This window comes from Gasterosteus aculeatus, chromosome Y, assembly GCF_964276395.1.
Source record: "Gasterosteus aculeatus chromosome Y, fGasAcu3.hap1.1, whole genome shotgun sequence".
Taxonomy (NCBI): Eukaryota; Metazoa; Chordata; class Actinopteri; order Perciformes; family Gasterosteidae; genus Gasterosteus; species Gasterosteus aculeatus.
Window position 1 is genome coordinate 5,495,362 of NC_135709.1, and position 20,279 is coordinate 5,515,640.

At 42.6% G+C, this 20,279-nt stretch overlaps 1 protein-coding gene across 2 annotated transcripts; it reads left to right on the forward strand.

The window, feature by feature from the left end:
• Positions 1-30: 30 nt before the first annotated feature.
• On the forward strand, positions 31-19,126 carry LOC120812337 (protein LSM14 homolog). Of its 2 annotated transcripts, none has more exons than XM_078097396.1 (9): positions 31-356; positions 3,151-3,314; positions 3,388-3,535; positions 14,798-15,118; positions 15,520-15,702; positions 16,658-16,820; positions 16,922-16,960; positions 17,035-17,257; positions 17,436-19,126. In XM_078097396.1, the coding sequence occupies exons 1-9, from the start codon at positions 236-238 to the stop codon at positions 17,454-17,456; spliced, it is 1,383 nt and encodes a 460-aa protein (XP_077953522.1). In that variant the 5' UTR covers positions 31-235; the 3' UTR covers positions 17,457-19,126. The 2 variants fall into 2 exon arrangements, with proteins under 2 accessions (XP_077953522.1, XP_040024161.2); XM_040168227.2 differs by having other exon boundaries at positions 69-356; positions 17,433-19,126.
• Positions 19,127-20,279: the final 1,153 nt, after the last annotated feature.

A 20,279-nucleotide genomic window follows, 5' to 3' on the forward strand; every position in this document is an offset into this window, starting at 1 on the left:
ACCCACAAAAAATCTGGATCTCACGGCGCAGCGTAATCGCGCGATATTACGGTCTTCTCGTTAGCCCCCGCGCTCACAGTCCTCCGATGGCGGATAAGGCAGCCATGTTGTTGTAGCGGTGACGGTAGAGAGATCAGTGCAACCCGGAGAAACTTGCCGCAGATCCGTTACCGCCGACCACACGGCTCGGAGGGCCGTCCATTCCGTTCGGACTTCCGACCCCGGAGTGGACACCATGAGCGGCGGGACGCCCTACTTGGGCAGCAAGATCAGCTTGATCTCCAAAGCCGCCATCCGCTACGAAGGAATCCTGTACACCATCGACACCGAGAACTCCACCGTGGCTCTGGCTAAAGGTAGCATTCGGCTAATGCTAACGACAGCTGCTGGTGCACTCTTAAGCGGGTGTTGTTATTTACTATTGTTATTTAAATGCCCCCCCCCCCCCCCCCCCCCCCCTCTGTGGGGTTCAGTGTCAGACCGACGTGTATCCATCTGGAGTCGACGAGTTTAACGTTGTCAATTAACGTTAGCGATACAACCCAGACTGCTAGCGTTAGCTGAGCTAAAGCTATCAAATGTCAGCGTTATCAACTAGACAACGCTAGGATGCTATAGCATGAGAAGTAAATGGTAACGAAGCAATGACGCCATTAAACAGGTCTGATCATCTTGTAAATAAGCGTGTAATATATGTAAAATACACCTTAATCTGTTTGCAACGTGAGTCAGCTATACAACAGCAACAGCTAGCATTAGCATGTTGGCCAGCTCTACTTTTCCTTATTTATTAACGTGAATGCTGTCAGATTTGATTGACAACGAGTTTTACTTTGATCTGATGTATTGTACCTTATGGATAGTAGAAGTGGTAAAATGTTTTAGGGTTTATTCAAGGTTATTAAGTAATATACAACGTGTAATGGTGTAGTCATTTTACACTCTGAATAGAACTCTGTTGTGAGAATTGATCTTGAATCATAAAATAATGACTTAGATGTGTGTTTTAGAATGTAATCTAAGAATTCTTTCAGTCTCCAAACAAGTCCTTTTATGGTCACCATAAAGCTCTCTCTAGAACGATTCTGTCTCGATTCAGAAAAGTTAATAATCGGAATTTAAAAAAAAGTCCGTCTCGCGCGAGATATTTCCTCGCTCGCGAGGTTAAGCCTAGTTTATGCTTCTGCGTTTTCAGAGCGACGCAGACGCAAGCCCCCCTTGCGTGCCTTTTCACACCTGGGGAGAGGAGCCTCCCGCAACGCACCAGGCTGCGATTGGTCCGCTAACTGCATCCTCTACGGCAGTGTTTTTCATCCAGTGTGCCGCGGCACGAGAGGCTGTCAACTGTGCCGTGAATTTTTTTTTTTACATACTGTCACTTCATTGGTGAAAAAAAAGAGCCAACTTGTGTGTTTGTGTGTGAGTGTCGTCGCGCTGTTGGTGGTATGAAGGCTCAATACTCCCCTCTGCCTGTGGGTGGCGGTACGCAGCGTAATTAATAGGCAGATTTGCTGAGGCGACAATTTAAAAAAGTGAGATTTAAGGCCGGCGCATGCTTCTGCGTTTGCGTCGTTGCGTCGACGCACTGGTTTCAATTCATGGTTCTGCGTGTGTTGCAGAGCAATTCACCGCCAGAACAACAGGCGGAGTAACGTGTTTTTGTTGAAGACGACCTAGAGAGTCACGTCTATTTATTTATTTGTTTATTTATTTATCATTTCCGACTTTATTGCCCCGTGCATCGCCACTGCTGCTTTTCATCGCAGACACATTTGTCCCGTATTTTCCTCCACAACTTTGTTCCTCTCGACCGGCAAACCGGCGTTTGCGGAGATCTCCCTCCGTGAATCCAACCCGCTTCTACAACCCGCCAGTGACGACTTGTAGAAGCGGTCATATTTAAAAGTTCTTAAATCTGCTCCGTTCTCTCGTAAACATCCATCGTTTTAATAATGGCGGTATCGGGCTATGAAAGCGGAAATGTGAGACTCTGTAAAGGACGTAGTTAGCGGACCAATCGCAGCCTGGTGCGCAAGCCTAAAAAAATGGCTCGAAACACGCAAGGACGCAAGGAGGTGTGAAAAGTGACGCTAGGGAAAACGCAGAAGCATAAACCAGGCTTAAGAGATACCTGTGCATAAAGCCTGTGCCATCTTGGCATTAGGATGATGTTAAGTTTAATAAAACAACAAATAGAACACGCGTTTCCCTGATTTCTTAGAGTATATTATGCTCATGCTGAAACTATGTTTGGGATTGATTTTCATAGCATTTCCAGTTGTTGGTGTGCCGTGAGATTTTTTCTGTGTCTTAAGTGTGCCGTGACGCAAAAAAGGTTGAAAAACACTGGTCTACGGAGTCTCACATTTTCCGCTTTCATAGCCCGATACCGCCATTATTAAAACGATGGATGTTTACGAGAGAACGGAGCAGATTTAAGAACTTTTGTCGGAAGAAATGCGTAAATATGACCGCTTATACAAGCCGTCATTGGCGGGTTGTAGAAGCGGGTTGGATTCACGGAGGGAGAGCTCCGCAAACGCCGGTTTGCCGGTCGAGAGGAACAAAGTTGTGGAGGAAAATACGGGGCAAATGTGTCCGCGATGAAAAGCAGCAGTGGCGATGCACGGGGCAATAAAGTCTATGATACATAAATTAACAAATAAATAAATAGACGTGACTCTCTAGATCGGCGAAACTGCCGTGCACAGTAAAAGGACAAGAAAAACGCCTGGTGACGCGTAGGGAATCTGGCAGAGGGACGAGCGCACATTATTAGGAGAAAATCCGGTCAATTTTCAAAATAAAACATTTTTCAGAAGAAAAAAAAATATATAAGCTTTCTGTGGTGAGGCCCGGTACTAAACGGCCCACGGACCGGTACCGGTCCGCGGCCCGGTGGTTGGGGACCACTGACCTAAAGTTCAAATATTCAGAAAAAATCAGGATATGCTTAGGGACTCAATGACACACGCAAAGAGGGGTGAAAAGACACGCAAGGGGCTCTTGCATCTGCGCGTCCTTGCGTCTCTCTGAAAACGCAGAAGGATAAGGCTTAAGTAAACCTGCAGTATTCCGATTGAGCTCTGTCTTCCCCTTCATAATCTTCTTGTTCTCCCTCCTCCCCCTTTCCATACTCATCCTCCGTAGTGCGCTCTTTCGGCACAGAGGACCGCCCCACTGATCGGCCCATACCCCCCCGCGATGACACCTTTGAGTACATCATCTTCCGGGGCAGCGACATCAAGGACCTGACTGTGTGTGAACCACCCAAACCTCCGTGTTCTCTCCCTCATGACCCGGCCATCGTGCAGGTAGACCTCCACCTGAGCACCTAACAGAGTACCTGCATCTTCTCAGAGTGACACTAACCATCTCCTTCTTCAGTCCTCCATTAGCTCCAGCTCGTCTGCTGCTGTTGCTCCGACCCCATTCCAGTCCGCTGGGTCCTACGGGCTCTTCAACCGGGCCCCTGCCTACGACCAGTTCAACAGCAGCCCGCTGGTCTCCCCCCAGTTTGGACCCGGGGGCTTAGGTAAGCTCCTAGCGATGGAGGAGGGGCAGAGTCACGTGAATATCTGTTGCAGTAGGTGCAACAACAAGAGCTGCATCGTTTTTCTACCATGTGACAGAATTTATTTGTTGTTATTATTTGTCTGTTTAACGCTTGTTTTGCCTTTTTTTGTCGTGGTGACGGCCGGTCCAGCAGTTTGACCCAGAACTCCTCCCACCCCCAACATTAATTAACACTAATTTTGGGGCGTCCATGCCAGCTGGGACATTTAATCCCCCCAGCGAGTCCTGGGTCTTACCAGGATCTCTGTGCGGTATACCAATTACATAAATAATTTGTAACATTAATAATAACAATTGTACATTTATAAAATTACATTTATAAAATTAGATACGCAGCCAAGAACCCCTGCGGCCGTCGGAAAAGCGTCTGAGAGTCAGTCGTCAATAACCGTGTGGAGTGACGCCAGGAATCCCGCTTTGCAAATTTGATCTTTAACATTATTAAGGTCTTACGCCACTCCCCAGCTAACCTCTGGTCAATTTCAGGTTAGAGTTAAAAGGAAACTATCAATAGTTACATGATCATTTCACTTCAGAATGATAATACACATCCAAGGTGACCAAATTTGACTTCCTGTTACCATTAGGTGGCGCTATGACTTAATTCAACGTTACGTGTTTTACTTTACTTTAAACATGTGTGAATTGGAATAAATCCGATGATGTGGAGTAGATTTACAACGGTTTAGTTGTTCTTGGCGAAGGATCAGCTTTTCCGATGCACCCTCTCGCCACCGATTATCGGCTTCTTACAATATTCACAGTGAAGCATTAACAAGGTCTTAGCTCTCTGCTAGGAAATTTTGAGAGGGATCAGATTGACCTTTGAGGAGCATAACCTGTGAGGAGCAGGGGGTAAAATAAAAAAAATAAACTTCCTGTTTTCCTCAGGTGGCGCTATGACAAAGGTTAAAAATGATCATATGGATGTCTACAGGGTGAGAAGTTCATACTATATGAGAAATATGGAGCAGATTAGATAAAGTATGGTCAAGTTAAAACAACTTCAATTTTCATGCCAAATGGTGGTTTTTCAAAAATGCTCCCTACACACATAGTTTGGAATTTCTTCCGGCAAAATGCAATTCTTAGAGCCTAGATCCTCAAGATCACACTGCGCGAATTTGAAAATAATAGGGTTTAATCCCTGGGAGGAGTTGGGTCTTTTACAACTCAAGGAAATCACAAAAATAGGGCAAAAATAGGCCAAAAGGGCAGATTTTCAACGAGTAATAGCAGCGCCCCCTATTCTTCAAATATTCTTAAATCAGGGTGTGTTCAGGGGTTCAATGTTCACATGTGTTATAAGTTTGGTGAGGGCAGGCCAACTCATTTGGAAGTTATGACTCTTGCAAGATTAAGCCACACACATTGATCCAATAATGATCAACAGACAGGTTTGGGTGGTTCACACACAGTCAGGTCCTTGATGTCGCTGCCCCGGAAGATGATGTACTCAAAAGGTGTCATCGCGGGGGGGTATGGGCCGATCAGTGGGGCGGTCCTCTGTGCCGAAAGAGCGCACTACGGAGCATGAGTATGGAAAGGGGAAGGATGGAGAACAAGAAGATTATGAAGGGGACAATCGGACATAGCGTTTCGGAGAAATGGCCGAAAACGTGTTTTTCACCAAATTCAAAATGGCGGAAAATCTAGCTGGCGCATTTGCATACCATGATTGACCTTTTTGTAGAGCATGTTTCAAATTTCAAGTTAATCAGGCATCGGTGGAAAAAACTGGCCTAGTGGGAAACTTTTCAAATTTCTAGGGGGCGCTATGGAGACAATTCTTTCTACCCAAATGCGAGACCCCCAAATTATCATATTTTCCACCAGTTCTGATATGCGTGACAAATTTAACAACTTTTTGAATATGATAAAATCCCCAAAAAGGCAATCGTTGCGTGAGAATAATAATAATAATAATTCTTCGAAATACAATAAGTTCCTCTACGACTAGTCTTTGCAAGGATCCTAATTAAAGCTGCGAGCAGCGTTGGACGGGTCCTCGCAACTCCGCACTAATACCACGATTACAACTATAACTAATACTACTACAAACAATTTAAAACCTCTTTTTATTCATCTCAGCTTTTGTTATTTCTGTATTTTTCTAAATTCATTCAAGCTCCAGCAACTTCTGAATTTTTTCGAAGTTCTATTGAAATTTAGCTTTCCCACTTCCTATATTTTCAGCAGTTCTTTAAAACAATTTCAGCTTTTCTTATGCCTGTATTACAATGTTTTAATTTTAATTTCTGTATTTTTTTGCAATATTTCACATTTATTTCAGCTGTTTTCATTTCTGCTTTTTCAGCAAATTTATTGAAATTCCATGCAGCTTCTCCCGTATCTGTATTTTCAGCAATTTCAAATAATTTCAGCTTTTCTAATATCTGTAATTTCAGCAAATGTATTCAAATTCTTCAACTTTCTGTATTTTCAGCTATTTTTAAAAATTCATTTCAGCTTTCAGCTTTTTGCCTTCCAACGCATTTTCAGCTAGTTGTTGGAATGCATTAAGCATTCCAAGTATTGTTCTTCTATTTTTTATTTCAACTTATTATTGTTGGAATGCATTAAGCATTCCAAGTATTGTTCTTCGAATCTTTATTCAACTTATTATTGTTGGAATGCATTAAGCATTCTAAGTATTGTTCTTCGAATCTTTATTCCGACTTATTCTTATTCTTCTATTTCTTCTGCCACACGTTTCAACTCCTTCACACTTTCAGCTATTAAAACTGTTAAAATATTAAAATATTCAGCTCCTTTCCGACTTTCCTGCTATGACATTTCAGCTTTCTACCTCTTATGCTAGAATTTATATAAATCAATAATCATCAATATTTTAACATGGATTTCCAATGGAGATCGATTTCAAATCCTCTTAAACTCCTTCAACTTTCAGATTTTTCTGCTTCGCCAATCTTTCAGCTACAGACACCATTTAAACTTTCAAACGTTGACACAAGTCTCAACTATTTCACAAAAAAAAAAACTTCTTGTTGATATCTATTCTACTTTTTTCATAATCACTGATTATGTTTCAGTAGTTCTTCGCTCCGTTGCGTTTCTTAGAGTGAGACCTGGAAATGCTAGAGTGTGGGTTAGCGTCAGAATCTGGTTAAAGAAATATGGAACTTATAGTGACACAACCTCTGCCAAAAGCCCCTTAGGCTCAAATACAAATCTGGTGACATATTGCTCAAAGAAATCCAGAAGGTACACGTTTTGTAAACCGCGACAGGAGCCGTATTTATTACCGGGACAGACATAAAAAGAAAAGTACGGAAAGTCTTGGGTCTCGTAAAAACGTCGTATTTTTTAGATGTTTGCGCTGGTGAACACTTGTTTGAGTCACATGACGCAGCTATGCTTTCTGTCAACAGACCATGATGATAAAGACACTCGCCCTAATACTATTAGCCATAGTAGTATTTGTAATAACATTAGTAGTTGTAGTATTAATGGCAGTAGAAATACTAGTAGTATGGTAGTAGAAGTATCAATTGTAGTAGTACTACTAAAAGTAATAGTAATATTCGTAGTGGTTATAGTAGTATTTGAAAGAGCAAAACGTATTTCAACGAAACCGCTTCATTCTGAGCTTCATGGTTAAGGTACAGATAATCATTGAGGCTTTTATTTTGTAATGATGGAATTGGGTGAGGGGGGGTTGGGAGACAGAATGTTTGTTATTCAAACTAAGAAGTTTTTAATTAATAGGCCTCATCACAAACATTACAGTAAGAATTCCCTCCATGGGGCTTTTATTTAGAAATTATTGTACTGGGTGGGGTGGGGGGTGTAGATACAGAGAGGGGTGGTGAGGAAGAGAGAGAGGAGGAGAAATAGACAGACAGTCTATGATTAAGAGTGAGTAGAGGTCAGGGTGGAGGGGGGGGCGAGTGTCTTTATCATATTGGTCTGTTGACAGAAAGCATAGCTGCATCATGTGACTCCACTAATCAGGTCATAGGAGCAGCTGTGAGTCACAGACAGAGGTACTGTAGCGCATAGGTCACTAACTGGCGGACCACGGTCCGGGTCCGGACCCAGAGGCCGTCCCATCCGGACCCGGACCGCCAGCCAAAACAGAAGGTTGTGAATTAAAACCTGACGGCGTTTTTATTTTTTTTACCCGGCGGCGCGGCTTTTGCAGTATTTACGGTAGTGGTTTAGCGGATGAGGAAACGCACAGACCAATTGCATGCGAGTTAAGCCATCCCACGTGATACCACTCAGCCAATCAAATCTATGCATTCTCGGCGGTAAACATTACGTCTCAAGACAGCGCTGCGGCCGCGCTGAGAGATGAGAAAGTTAGAGAAAGAAAAAGAAAGATAGCGACACATTTAGAAAAACAAAGGGAGAGAAACGGACGACTGTGCCGGAGAAAGTTGAGGACAAGTCGATTGAGACAGCAAAGGGAGAGAAACATAAGGAACAAATGTCGCTCTCCAAAAAAAGAAAAGTTGACAGCGAAAATAGAGCATATAATCCGGAATGGACAGACTCATTTCTGTTCATACTTCCCACAGGGAGCACAAAACCAGTGTGTCTTATATGTTCAGAAACCGTGGCACTTATTAAAAGTGGCAATGTGAAACGCCATTATGAGACAAAACATAAAGGTTTTGAACAAACATACCCACTCAAATCCGAAGTGAGATCACAGAAAACAAGTGGCCTCACAGCCCAATATGAACAGTCAACCAGGATCCTGAGCCACACGTTCACTGCCCAACAACGTGCTCATGAGTGTTCCCTCAGAGTTGCTTGGATTTTGGGGCAACACAAAAAGCCATTTACTGATGGAGGGCTTGTCAAAGAATGCATGAGTGTCGTCGCTGAAACATTACTTGACGGAAAACCAAAACAAGAGCTTTGTGATAAGATAAAGCAAATACCCATGTCAGCATCATCTGCCACAAAGAAAGGTGAAATATTAACTCAGGATGTGCTAACCCAGCTAAATGAAGCCATACATAAGGCACCATGTGTAGGCTTAGCTGTGGATGAGTCCACTGACATCTGTGACAATGCTCAGCTGTTAGTGTATGTCAGGTTTTTCAACACAGACCAGAAAGCATTCTGTGAAGACCTGTTAGGTGTCACTCCCCTTCAAACCAGTACAAGAGGAGAAGATATCTACCTGGCCATTAAGGAGATGTTAACGAAGAGAGGAATAGAGCCAACACAAGTGGTTTCAATAGCCACAGATGGAGCCCCTGCTATGATAGGGAGAGAGAAAGGAGCTGGAGCAAGACTGAAAGAGGACAATCCAGAGCTCGTAGCTTCCATTGCATCATTCACCAATCTGTCCTCTGTGCCTCCCTGTCAGATGAGCATGCTGAAGTGATGAATACAATGATGAAAATGATCAATTTTCTCAGGGCATCCTCTTCCACCCAGCATCGCATGCTGCGGGAATTCCTCAGAGAAGTTGATGCCAATGCTGATGATCTTTTGCTGCACAATAATGTGAGATGGCTCAGCAAAGGGAAGGTCTTAGCGCGCTTTTGGTCCATCAGGAGGGAAGTAGCATCTTTTTTGGCAGAGCTAAGACATCAGAAGGCAACGCAGTTTTCTCTCTTTTTAGGAAATGAGAAACAGATGGATAATGTGGCCTTTTTGGTTGATATCACTGCACATCTGAATGAACTGAATTTGAGGCTACAGGGCAAGGACAATTCAATTTGTGAACTGATGACCGCTGTCCGCTCCTTTCAAAAGAAACTTGAGTTGTTCAAGGAAGACCTGCAGGAAGACTGTGCACACCTCCCAGCAGTGCAGGAACAGGTACAGGGACAGAGAGATGTGTCTTCTTTTGTTGACTTCATTGATAAGCTGATCGTAAACTTCAACCGTTTTGACAGCTTCAGCTTTGGACAGCAGCTCACCATGTTCATTCAGAACCCATTTATCATCACGGATGTCAGGGGGTTCTCAGAGGAAGTCACACAGCACTTTAAATGGGTAAATCCTGGGCCTCTCCAGATGCAACTGGTTGATCTCCAAGCAGATGTGTCCCTGAGAGAGCAGTTTCTAAGAACTGACCCTTCCACTTTCTGTCTCCAAACGGTCGGACAGCTTTTCCAGGTCTGAGGAATGTTGCCATATACATCTTGACCATGTTTGGCTCCACCTACAACTGCGAGGCAGCTTTCTCCACGATGGATATCATCAAAAATAAATATTGTTCGAGGCTCACCAATGAGCACCTCCACATGTGCATGCGGATGGCCCTGACTCCATTCAAGCCCAGGTTTAAAGTCCTGGCAGGACAAGCTAGAGCTCAATTCTCCCACTGACCAACAAAGTGGGGAAGTGGGATGCAAGACTAATGCTCTAAAACTGTTAAATTGTTAAGATGTGTTAAGATTTATTATCTGTAAAATCGTTTGAGACTGAAACAGAAACGGGGACATTTAAGCTTTTCCTCCCTTTATTTAATTTTTCTGAAGTTAAGCACTCTATTTGATTATTATTATTTATTATTACATGCACCATTTTCATTTTGTATTAATTTTATTTTAAAAATGCAGCCCTACTTTTATTTAGTTCATGAGAGAGCATTATACATATCTGCAGTCACACATACGTCCAGTTCTATGTTACATCATAATAAATATTGTTAAAAAGTGTTTTAATCGTACCGAATTCCTTTGATTTGAAAGGTATTGATTATATGCAGATGTTTATATAACTACCAGGCTACTTAAATATATATCACACTGAATAGTTAGACATTATGATCTTCTGGAACTTTGCTTCAAGAAAATTTCTCTAACTGGACCTCTTAACATTTTAGTTGAATACCCCTGCTGTAGCGTGTGTGTGAGTATCCATGGCAACGGTGCACCTGGGCTCATTAACAAGCTGCTGAAAAGGGCAGAGACAGGACAGCGAGTTACACAGAATCCACACCTAAAAACAAGTGTCCTTTAGCGCAAAACTATAACAGCTATCTAAAAAATACGACGTTTTTACGAGACCCAAGACTCTTATCAAACGCATGGATGCGGTTTTTATGTCTGTCCGGTAATAAATACGGCTCCTGTCGCAGTTTACAAAACGTGTACCTTCTGGATTTCTTTGAGAAATATGTCACCAGATTTGTATTCGAGCCTAAGGGGATCTTGGCAGAGGTTGTGTCACTCTAACACTCAGGAATCCAAAAATAAAGAACTCTGGGATTCCATGAACACATAATCCAATCAGCACAACCATGCCATCATTAATCCAAAGAAATGAAGCCTCTACAGTGTATACTTTGGCTGGAAGGACCGAAGTTCCATATTTTTTTAAACAACTGACGCTGCCCCACACTCTAGCCCTCGAGGTCTTACTCAAGAAACGCAATGGAGCAAAGAACTAGTGAAACATAATCAGTGATTATGAAAAAAGTAGAATAGATATCAACAAGCAGTTTTTTCATAAAATAGTTGAGACTTGTGTCAACATTTGAAAGTTTAAATGGTGTCTGTAGCTGAAAAATTTGCGAAGCTGGAAAATCTGAAAGTTGAAGAAATTTAAGAGGATTTGGAAAACAAACTCCATTTGAAAACCACGTTAAAATATTAATGATTATTGATTTATATAAATTCAAGCTTAAGAGGCATGAAGCTGAAAAGTCATAGCCCGGAAGCCGGAAAGAAGCTGAATACTTTAATATTTGAACGGTTTTAATAGCTGAAAGTGTGAAGGAGTTGAAAGGACGGAAGAAATAGAAGAAGAAGAAGAAGAAGAAGGCGGAATAAAGATTCGAAGAACAATACTTGGAATGCTTAATGCATTCCAACAATAAAGAATAGAAGAACAATACTTGGAATGCTTAATGCATTCCAACAATAAGTATGGGAGATTATAAAGAGTATGGCTGAGCTGCGCTGGCCACACTCAACAAGAAAAAGCATTTCCTGCTGAAAATGCATTGGAATGCAAAAAGCTGAAAGCTGAACTGAACTTCAGAAAACTGCTGAAATTACAGAAAGTTGAAGGGAATTTTAATACATTTGCTGAAATTACAAATATTAGAAAAGATGGAATTAATTTGAAATTGATGAAAATACATAAATGGGAGAAGCTGAAAGGATTTAATTGATTTGCTGAAAAAGCAGAAATGAAAACAGCTGAAATGAATGTGAAATATTGCAAAAAAATACAGAAATCAATATTAAAACATTGGTGTTAATACAGGCATAATAAAAGCTGAAATTATTTGAAAGAACTGGTGAAAATACAGAAATGGGAGAAGCTGAATTTCAATAGATTTTCTAAAAAATACAGAAGTTGCAGGAGCTTAAATGAATTTAAAAAATACAGAAATGACAAAAGCTGAGATGAGTAAAAAGAGGTTTTATATTGTTTGTAGAATGGTTTTAATAGCTGAAAGTGTGAAGGAGTTGAAAGGTGTGGCAGAAGAAATAGAATAATAAGATGTTGCGATAAAGATTCGAAGAACAATAACTAGAAAATGCATTTCCTGCTGAAAATGTGTTGGGATGCAAAAAGCTGAAAGGAACTTGAGAAAATTGCTGAAATTACAGAAAGTTGAAGGGAATTTTAATACATTTGATGAAATTACAGATATTAGAAAAGATGAAATTAATTTGAAATTGCTGAAAATACAGAAATGGGAGAAGCTGAAAGGAATTTCAATAGATTTGCTGAAAACAGCTGAAACAAATTTGAAAAATTGCAAATAAATACAGAAATTAATATTAAAACATTGCTGTTAATACAGACACAAGAAAAGCTGAAATTATTTTAAAGAACTTCTGAAAATACAGGAAGTGGGGAAGCTGAATTCAATAGATTTTCTAAAAAATACAGAAGTTGCAGGAGTTTAAATGAATTCTGAACTTTGAATGAAAGTTCAGAAATAACAAAAACTGAGATGACTAAAAAGAGGTTTTAAGTTGTTTGTAGTAATATTAGTAGTAGTATTAGTTGTAATTGTGGTATTAGTACTAGCAGTAGAAGTAGTAATAGTAGGTTAAGTATCAATAGCAGTAGAAACAGCTGGAATACTAATATTATTAGTCATAGTGTTTGTAGTAACATTAGTAGTAATTGTAGTATTAATACCGGTAGAAATACTAGTAGTACTTTTCTCTAGTCATGTCAGTTGCAGAGTCACTACTAGAATAAGTAGTATTTTAGTCATTTTAATAGCACTAGAAATACTAGTAGTAGTAGTGATAGTAATAGTATCATTTGTAGTAATACCACTAGTTGTAGTAGTAAAATTAGTAGTTGTTGAAGCATTAATAGCAGTAGAAATGCCGGTAGTATTATGTCTGCATGAGTCAGTGCCACAAAGGCAATCAAAGACAGCCTAGCTAGATGTCTAAAGACATGAGAGATTTTCACTGGCTGTTTGAGCCACTTGTCAGCCGTTGGGTACTGTTATTAATTGTGCAATGCTAGCTAGCGCCATGTTAGCGCAATGTTTGCTAGCTCCATGTTCCCTCCCACGTAGGCCTGTGTGTTTGTCAGACTACGTAGGGGAGGGAGAATGAGTGCTGGCGCGCTGTTTTAGCCAGCTCGATTGGGGTGGGGTGCGGAGATTTTAGTCTTGCAGACTCTACATTCTGCCTTAGGTCAATGTAATTGAAATGTGGCCAGATTTTGCTGGGTTTCCTGTTGACACTCATTTTTTTAACTTTCTTTTTTTTACATTTCCAGTCCGTTGCTCTCTTTCTCTCTTGTGACTCGCCTCCCTGTTTGTGTGCTTGCTGTGTGCTGTGCTGCTGTGTGTGTAAGTCCCGGCACAGAGACGCCACCACACATATTGACCGATAAAATGCAGCTTGAGAGAGAGAGAGAGAGAGAGAGAAACAAAAAACAAAAACAAAGCGACTCCCAATCAGGAGCCGGCTCTCGTCGTTCACGTCAAAGAGCCGGCTCTCAGAGCCGTTTCGTTCGCGACCAACACATCACTACTAGCTAGCGCCGTGTTAGCTAGCGCCATGTTCACACCACGTAGGTCTGTGTGTCTGTCACACTACGTAGGAGAGGGAGAGTGAGTGCTGGCACGAGCCTGTGTGGTCGTCATGGAGACGGCGCAGCTGCGGTTTTCGCAGGCTGATCACAGACCGCGCAGAGTGAACGGATTTTACCAAGAAACCACACCTAAAACAAGTGTCCTCTAGCGCAAAACTATAACAGCTATCTAAAAAATAAGAAGTTTGTGCGAGACATAAGACTCTACCGAACGCAGGGAGATTTTTTTGTATGTCTGTCTGGTAATAAATACAGCTCCTGTCGCAATTTACAAAACGTGTACCTTCTGGATTTTGAGTTTGGCTCAGCTCCGCTGGCCACACTCAATAATAATAAGTATGGGAGATTACAAGGAGTTTGGCTCCGCTGGCCACACTCAATAATTTCTTGAAATACAATAGGTTCCTCTACGACTAGTCGTTGCGAGAACCCTAATTACAACAACCAAACTGCATTCTGGGTACAGCTTGCCCGTGTTGTGTTCAAAAATGAAGAAACGCCGGACGGACAGAGGTCATCGCTGATCAAAAGGTTCAAATCAAATGTATTTAATAAAGGAGATGGCGTTGTGGTAAAAAGAACATCTCAGCTGAGGAGCCGCTGGTCTCAGCAACCAACAGGCCCCAGGTCAGTCCTTTTGACCATCCCTAGTGCCCGTCTGTAGCCTCCACCAGCGAACTCGAGAACAATGGTTCCCACAGGTATTTATAACAATGCTTAAAGGTGTGAAAGTCAGTGTCCACACCTCTGGGAGTGGTCTTCTGGTGAGTTCAATGTAACTTGGATTTCGAATGATCCTTAGTCAATATCAGTTGTTGTGCAAGTATTACATGCATGCATTCCAGTTGATTACATTACATCAAATACAATCATAACTGTACATTGGTATTATTCTATTACAGTTGCAGAATTACAGTGGTTTTACAATATTGTCATTACTTTATTGATTACACAGTTTCAGAATCATGGCTGTATTCTGATGTACACTATATGCATTTTTATTAATTTTATGAACCGGGTCGTATATTTGTTTCTAATATCCTACACCCGCTATCACAACAAAAAGAAACTCTGTCGCTACATGAAAACACAGAGAAGAGCAGAAATGCACCAACACAACTGAGCTGTGTCTGTTTGGAGGGTTTTTGGGTTTGAAAAATCCAACGTTAGTTAACGTCCCTGCCTCTGGTTACCCCCTCTCGCCTAGGACGCAGCACCCCAAGCCTGGACCCTCTAAGGAAGAGCCCGACCCTGGAGCAGGTGGTCCAGAGCGCTCCCTTGGCTCCCACGGCCACAGCCCCGGCCCCAGGGCTGGGACGCAAAACCCCTGCCCACGCTCGCACGCCCCCCCCCCCTCAGAAGCTCCCGCACCAAGACAGCATGGGTCTTAGGATGGGTGAGAGCGTCACGGGGGGCCACGGCACCAATCACGGCTGGTCTGCACCCAGAACCATCTCCTCCTCCCACATAAGCGCTATGGACAGGGCTCCTCCTGCAGGACTCAGCCACTCGGTCTTCAGCCGCCCAGGTGAGAGTCCCCTCCTCCCAGGACCCATTGGACCTCCAAGCTGAACACGTGTTGATGAGGAGATGACCGGGTGCCTCAGGAGTTGGGTTCAGATCTTTAGTGTGATGTTTCCATTTGGTTCCAAAGGTCCGACCATTAAAGGACTTGTTTGGAGACTGAAAGACTATGAACCCTTTTTAGAAGGGGTTTTAAGGGGTTCAGGGGATTTGGAGGAGAGTGGGGGGGGGGGTGTCCTTGTCAATGTGATATCCTGAGAAGATGATTGGTTGATGTGACTTCTGGACTCTGAAGCTAATAGCTGGTTCTTCACAGCCTCCTGATGGACATTTCTTGACTTTTGAGTTTTTTGAGTTTCTGATTCTGGTGTCTGATGGTTTCTTTTCTTTCTTCTGCGTTTTCAGCGATTGCCGGCGTACCAGCTAACCGCCACGGTCGCGGGGCCGGACACCACGGCAGAGGACGCTTCAATGTCCAACGGCACGGACCCATGAAGTTTGAGAAGGACTTTGACTTTGAGAGTGCCAACGCGCAGTTCAACAAGGAGGAGATCGGCCGGGATTTCCACAGCAAACTGAAGCTGAAAGGTAGCTAGAGGTCTGCTGGAGGTCTCCATGGAAACGCCTCAGCCATTACAGGACGAGAGTACAGACCAGTATTGCGTTTTTATTGTCCTTATATTTAATGGTGTATTATAATCATCTCTAAAGGCTGGCGCATGCTTCTGCTTGTGCGTCTGCGTCAACGCACTCGTTTCAATTCATGGTTCTAAAAGTCTTGCGTGTGTTGCAGAGCAATTCACCGCCAGAACAACAGGTGGAGTAACGTGTTTTGTGGAAGACCACATAGAGAGTCACGTCTTTGTGTGTGGAAGTCGTTGGTTTGTTTATTTATGTATCATAGACTTTATTGCCCGTGCATCGCCACTGCTGCTTTTCATCAAGGACACATTTGTCCCGTATTTTCCTCCACAACTTTGTTCCCCTCGACCGGCAAACCGACGTTTGTGGAGATCTCCCTCCGTGAGTCAGAGGCCATCCGCGCGTCCTTAACATGCGCCAATGACGGGTTGCAGAAGTGGTCATATTTACATTTCTTCCGACAAAAGTTCTTCAATCTGATCCGTTCTCTCGTAAACATTCTTCGTTTTAATAATGGGCGGCATTGTGCTATGAAAACGGAAATTTGAGACTTGCGGACCAATCGCAGCCTGGTGCGCTGCGGGAGGCTTGCAACGCAAGTGGGCAAATGGGTCGACGCATGCAAGGACGCAAGGAGATGTGAAAAGACACGCAAGGGACACGCAAAGGGCTCTTGCGTCTGCATGTCCTTGCATCGCTTTGAAAACGCAGAACATAATCATAACTAGGCTTGATATCTATTTCATATTAAGTTATTCTAGTGACCGTGTTTACCCTAGATTTACAACTTTGAGGGGGGGGGTAATGGTAGTCAGTCTGAAGTAATCCTCCTCCTTGGTTAGCTGTTAGCGGTGCTGCTAATGCTTGTAGCTTCATCCCATTTCCTCCCCTGATCTGTCAGATGAGAAGACGGAGAAAGTGGTGAACGGAGAAGAGAAGGTTGACTCCGGAGTGGAGAACCAGACCAGCGAAGGACCGGCTGAGGAGGAGGACACACTGGGCCCCAACGTTTACTACGACAAGTCCAAGTCCTTCTTTGACAACATCTCCTGTGATGACAGCAGGTACCCTCTGTCCTCTGGTTCCATGTCCTCACCAGACTCCATGCGTGAGGTGTTAATTCCCATGACCCGTCTCTTTGGTCCTTTGTCTCTTGTCTCTTCAGGAAAAGGAATGAGAAGTCCGGAGTCTCCGGGTTCCCCAGGTAAATGGTTCTGGTCCAGAAGCTTCAGAAGTTCTAGTGTTCCTAGTACGTCACCTCCTCTTCACCTCCTGCAGGGAGCGGAGGCAGACCTGGGCAGAGGAGAGAAGGATGAACGCGGAGACCTTCGGCCTCCCTCTCCGCCACAACCGGGGACGAGGAGGGATGGGCTTCAGAGGAGGGCGGGGGCGCTCCACCAGCCGGGGCTCCTTCGGACCACCACAAGTGGGGGGGGGCTTCAGAGGAGGTTACCGAGGAAACCCGGCTGGCCGGGAGTTTGCCGACCTATCGGCATACAGGGTGAGCCCACTGGTCACATGGTTTAATTCTCATCACGCATGTTTATCATATGTACTTATCATCGTACTAGAACGTGAGTTGAATACACATAATACTGTACAACTCATGTAAATGTTATCGGAAAAGATATAAAACCTGAAGTCTTTTTGAGAACACGGTCTGTCTTTTGTTCCAGAAGGACAGCAAGGTGTCGGCGTAGTCTCCCTGAGGACTTCTCTTCTGTTGACTGAAATGATGAAGACGTCTTCTTGTTGTACATTTGTCACGAGCGCTGAGGACAGGTGACTCAACATCTCTGAATAAGTTCCAATAATGTATAAATGTCCTAGTTTTTCCTAGCTCTTCTTGAAACTCGACGTTCTGTTTCACTGACACATAGCTTTATTGGGGGGGGTCCCGAGAGCCAAGAACTGTCCTCTTTGTCAGCTCTTGGCTTTCTCTTTAACAACTGTTCCTAGACAATGTTTCACTTCTGGAAGGGTCAGATTGGGATGGTTAGTGTTTTTACTCAACAGATAAAGAAAAGCAACAATGCATACCGTATTTTCCGCACTATACGGTGCACCGGATTAAAAGGCGCTCCTTCAATGAAAGACCTATTTCAGAACATTTTTTATACATGCACCGGATTATAACACGCATAAAATACTGCAGTCAAACGTTTTACCTGGGTTTGCGTTATGCTAGGGTGACCAAACGTCCTCTTTTCCCCGGACATGTCCTCTTTTTGAGACCTAAAAAATGCGTCCGGCAGGGATTCCAAAAACGTCCAGGATTTTGCTTCGTCGTATATTTGTGTTTCTCTGGGTCTTTCACAAACTAGTTATTCCGCCCTTAAGTGTTGGAAATGGTGTCTCCCTTACGTTCTACCTTCTTGCGTGAGCTCAGACTGTAGAAAGAACAGTCATTGGTCGACCGATCTCAATGTTGCCAGATACACGATAATTATCCTCCAAATACGACCATTTTGAGCGCAAGAAGGTGGAACGTAAGGGAGACACCATTTCCAACACTTAAGGGTGGAATAACTAGTGTGTGAAAGACCCAGAGAAACACAAATATACGACGAAGCCAAATCCCGGACGTCTTTGGAATCCCTGCCGGACGATTTTCCCGGGAAAAGACGTCTGGTCACCCTAACTCTAAGTGAGCACAGTATCGGTGGTTACTGACTACGGTAGTCGTAATGCTGCAAGCACTAGTTTACCAGTCGTACCGAAACATATTTATTATTATTTGTTTTTCATACTGAAACGTTTTGACAGAGCGCCTTGAGCGCCGTGTACAACCAGTGTGGATCAACCAATTGATCCATATATAAGGCGCTCCGGATTATAAAACGCACTGTCGTTTTTTGAGAAAATTAAAGGCTTTTAAGTGCGCCTTATAGTGCGGAAAATACGGTAATCAGAATAATCTCTTCCAACTCACCACTCATTCTGAAAAGTTCCCTCCCCTGCTAATTGGCTGTTAACATGCCTGTTCTGCTTGTGTGGTGGTTTCTGGGTAGCAGAATGGTCACAGGTCATGGGTCACTGGCTCTGTTAGATTCCCACTTTATTTCTGTGGTTCTGGAATTAAAATTGAAAGTGAAGCTGTTGTTTCTTTGTTTGCATAAACCGGCAAAGGACAATTATTAAACATTTTTAAGAACAACCATTCATTGTTTTTATCTCCACACAAAATACAGTGAACTTTCATACCTGTCAATAAATAAATTAAAGAGTTAAATTAGAGAAACAAGTAATTAATGAATAACAAGTTTCCAATGAACTTTGTAAAATCACCTTCACAGTCACAATATATGTGAAGAATAAATTAAAAAATTGTCCTTAATGTGTTTCCTGATAATAAAGAAAATACAATTAACATTCCTTATTCTTTTTCACATTTCTTTTATTTGGGATTAAAATCTTCTGTAGCTGATGGTGTTTGCATTTTTCTAATAAACTGTTCCACAGTTCCCCGGGGCCAGATTATTAATCCAGATCTTCCTTCCATAATACAATCATATCTATGTTCTTTGAGTTCAGATGTTACTATACCGTAGTCAAGCTGCTTATGTCCAGATGTTATTGTGCCTTAATCCAGATGTTATCACCCAGTATAGATATTATTACACCTAAAACATGTTTTACCCATTAATCAAGTACAGGTGTACCTACCTCATCTACCTTCAAAGTACTTTAGTGTACTAAGGACACATAGACTACTATACTTGTATGGGTATACATATATAAGTATAAGTAAATACATGGTGGCTTTAAGGCTTCAGAATAAAAGTTAACAGCACATCAAATACCTTTTAAGGTTGTGTTCCTTCTTGTTAATGTACATCTTTGAGTTTCAGAGAGTTTGATATAAAACATTTACTATCTACTACGATCTTAAAACAAGAAACCAACGGGTAAAATAAATAACTGATCCTTTAAATACAGAATGATGTAATGTATTTGTTTCAGTCTGGGATTCATTTATATTGAATTAGTTCATAGTAAAAAGTAAAGTTTTAAACACTGATCAATGATTGTAATGAAAAATTGTAAAAGTGTGTTGTTATTCAGGTCTGTTTTATCGTTACTAATAGCCTTATGATCAGTCCTTGATATAACACAGCACTTTGTATGGAGGCACGTATGCAGCCTAAAGGCTGGCGCATGCTTCTGCGTCCTCACCCACTGATGTTCAGCTTGAACTCATTGACCTGCAGTCTGATTCACTACTGAAAGAACACTTTATAAAGGCTGGCGCATGCTTCTGCTTCTGCGTTGTTGCGTCGACGCACTCGTTTCAATTCATGGTTCTAAAGTCTTGCGTGTGTTGCAGAGCAATTCACCGCCAAAACAACAGGTGGAGTAATGGGTTTTTGTTGAAGACGACCTAGAGAGTCACGTCTTTGTGTGTGGAAGTCGTTGGTTTGTTTATTTATGTGCCATAGACTTTATTGCCCCGTGCATCGCCACTGCTGCTTTTGATCAAGGACACATTTGTCCCGTATTTTCCTCCACAACTTTGTTCCCCT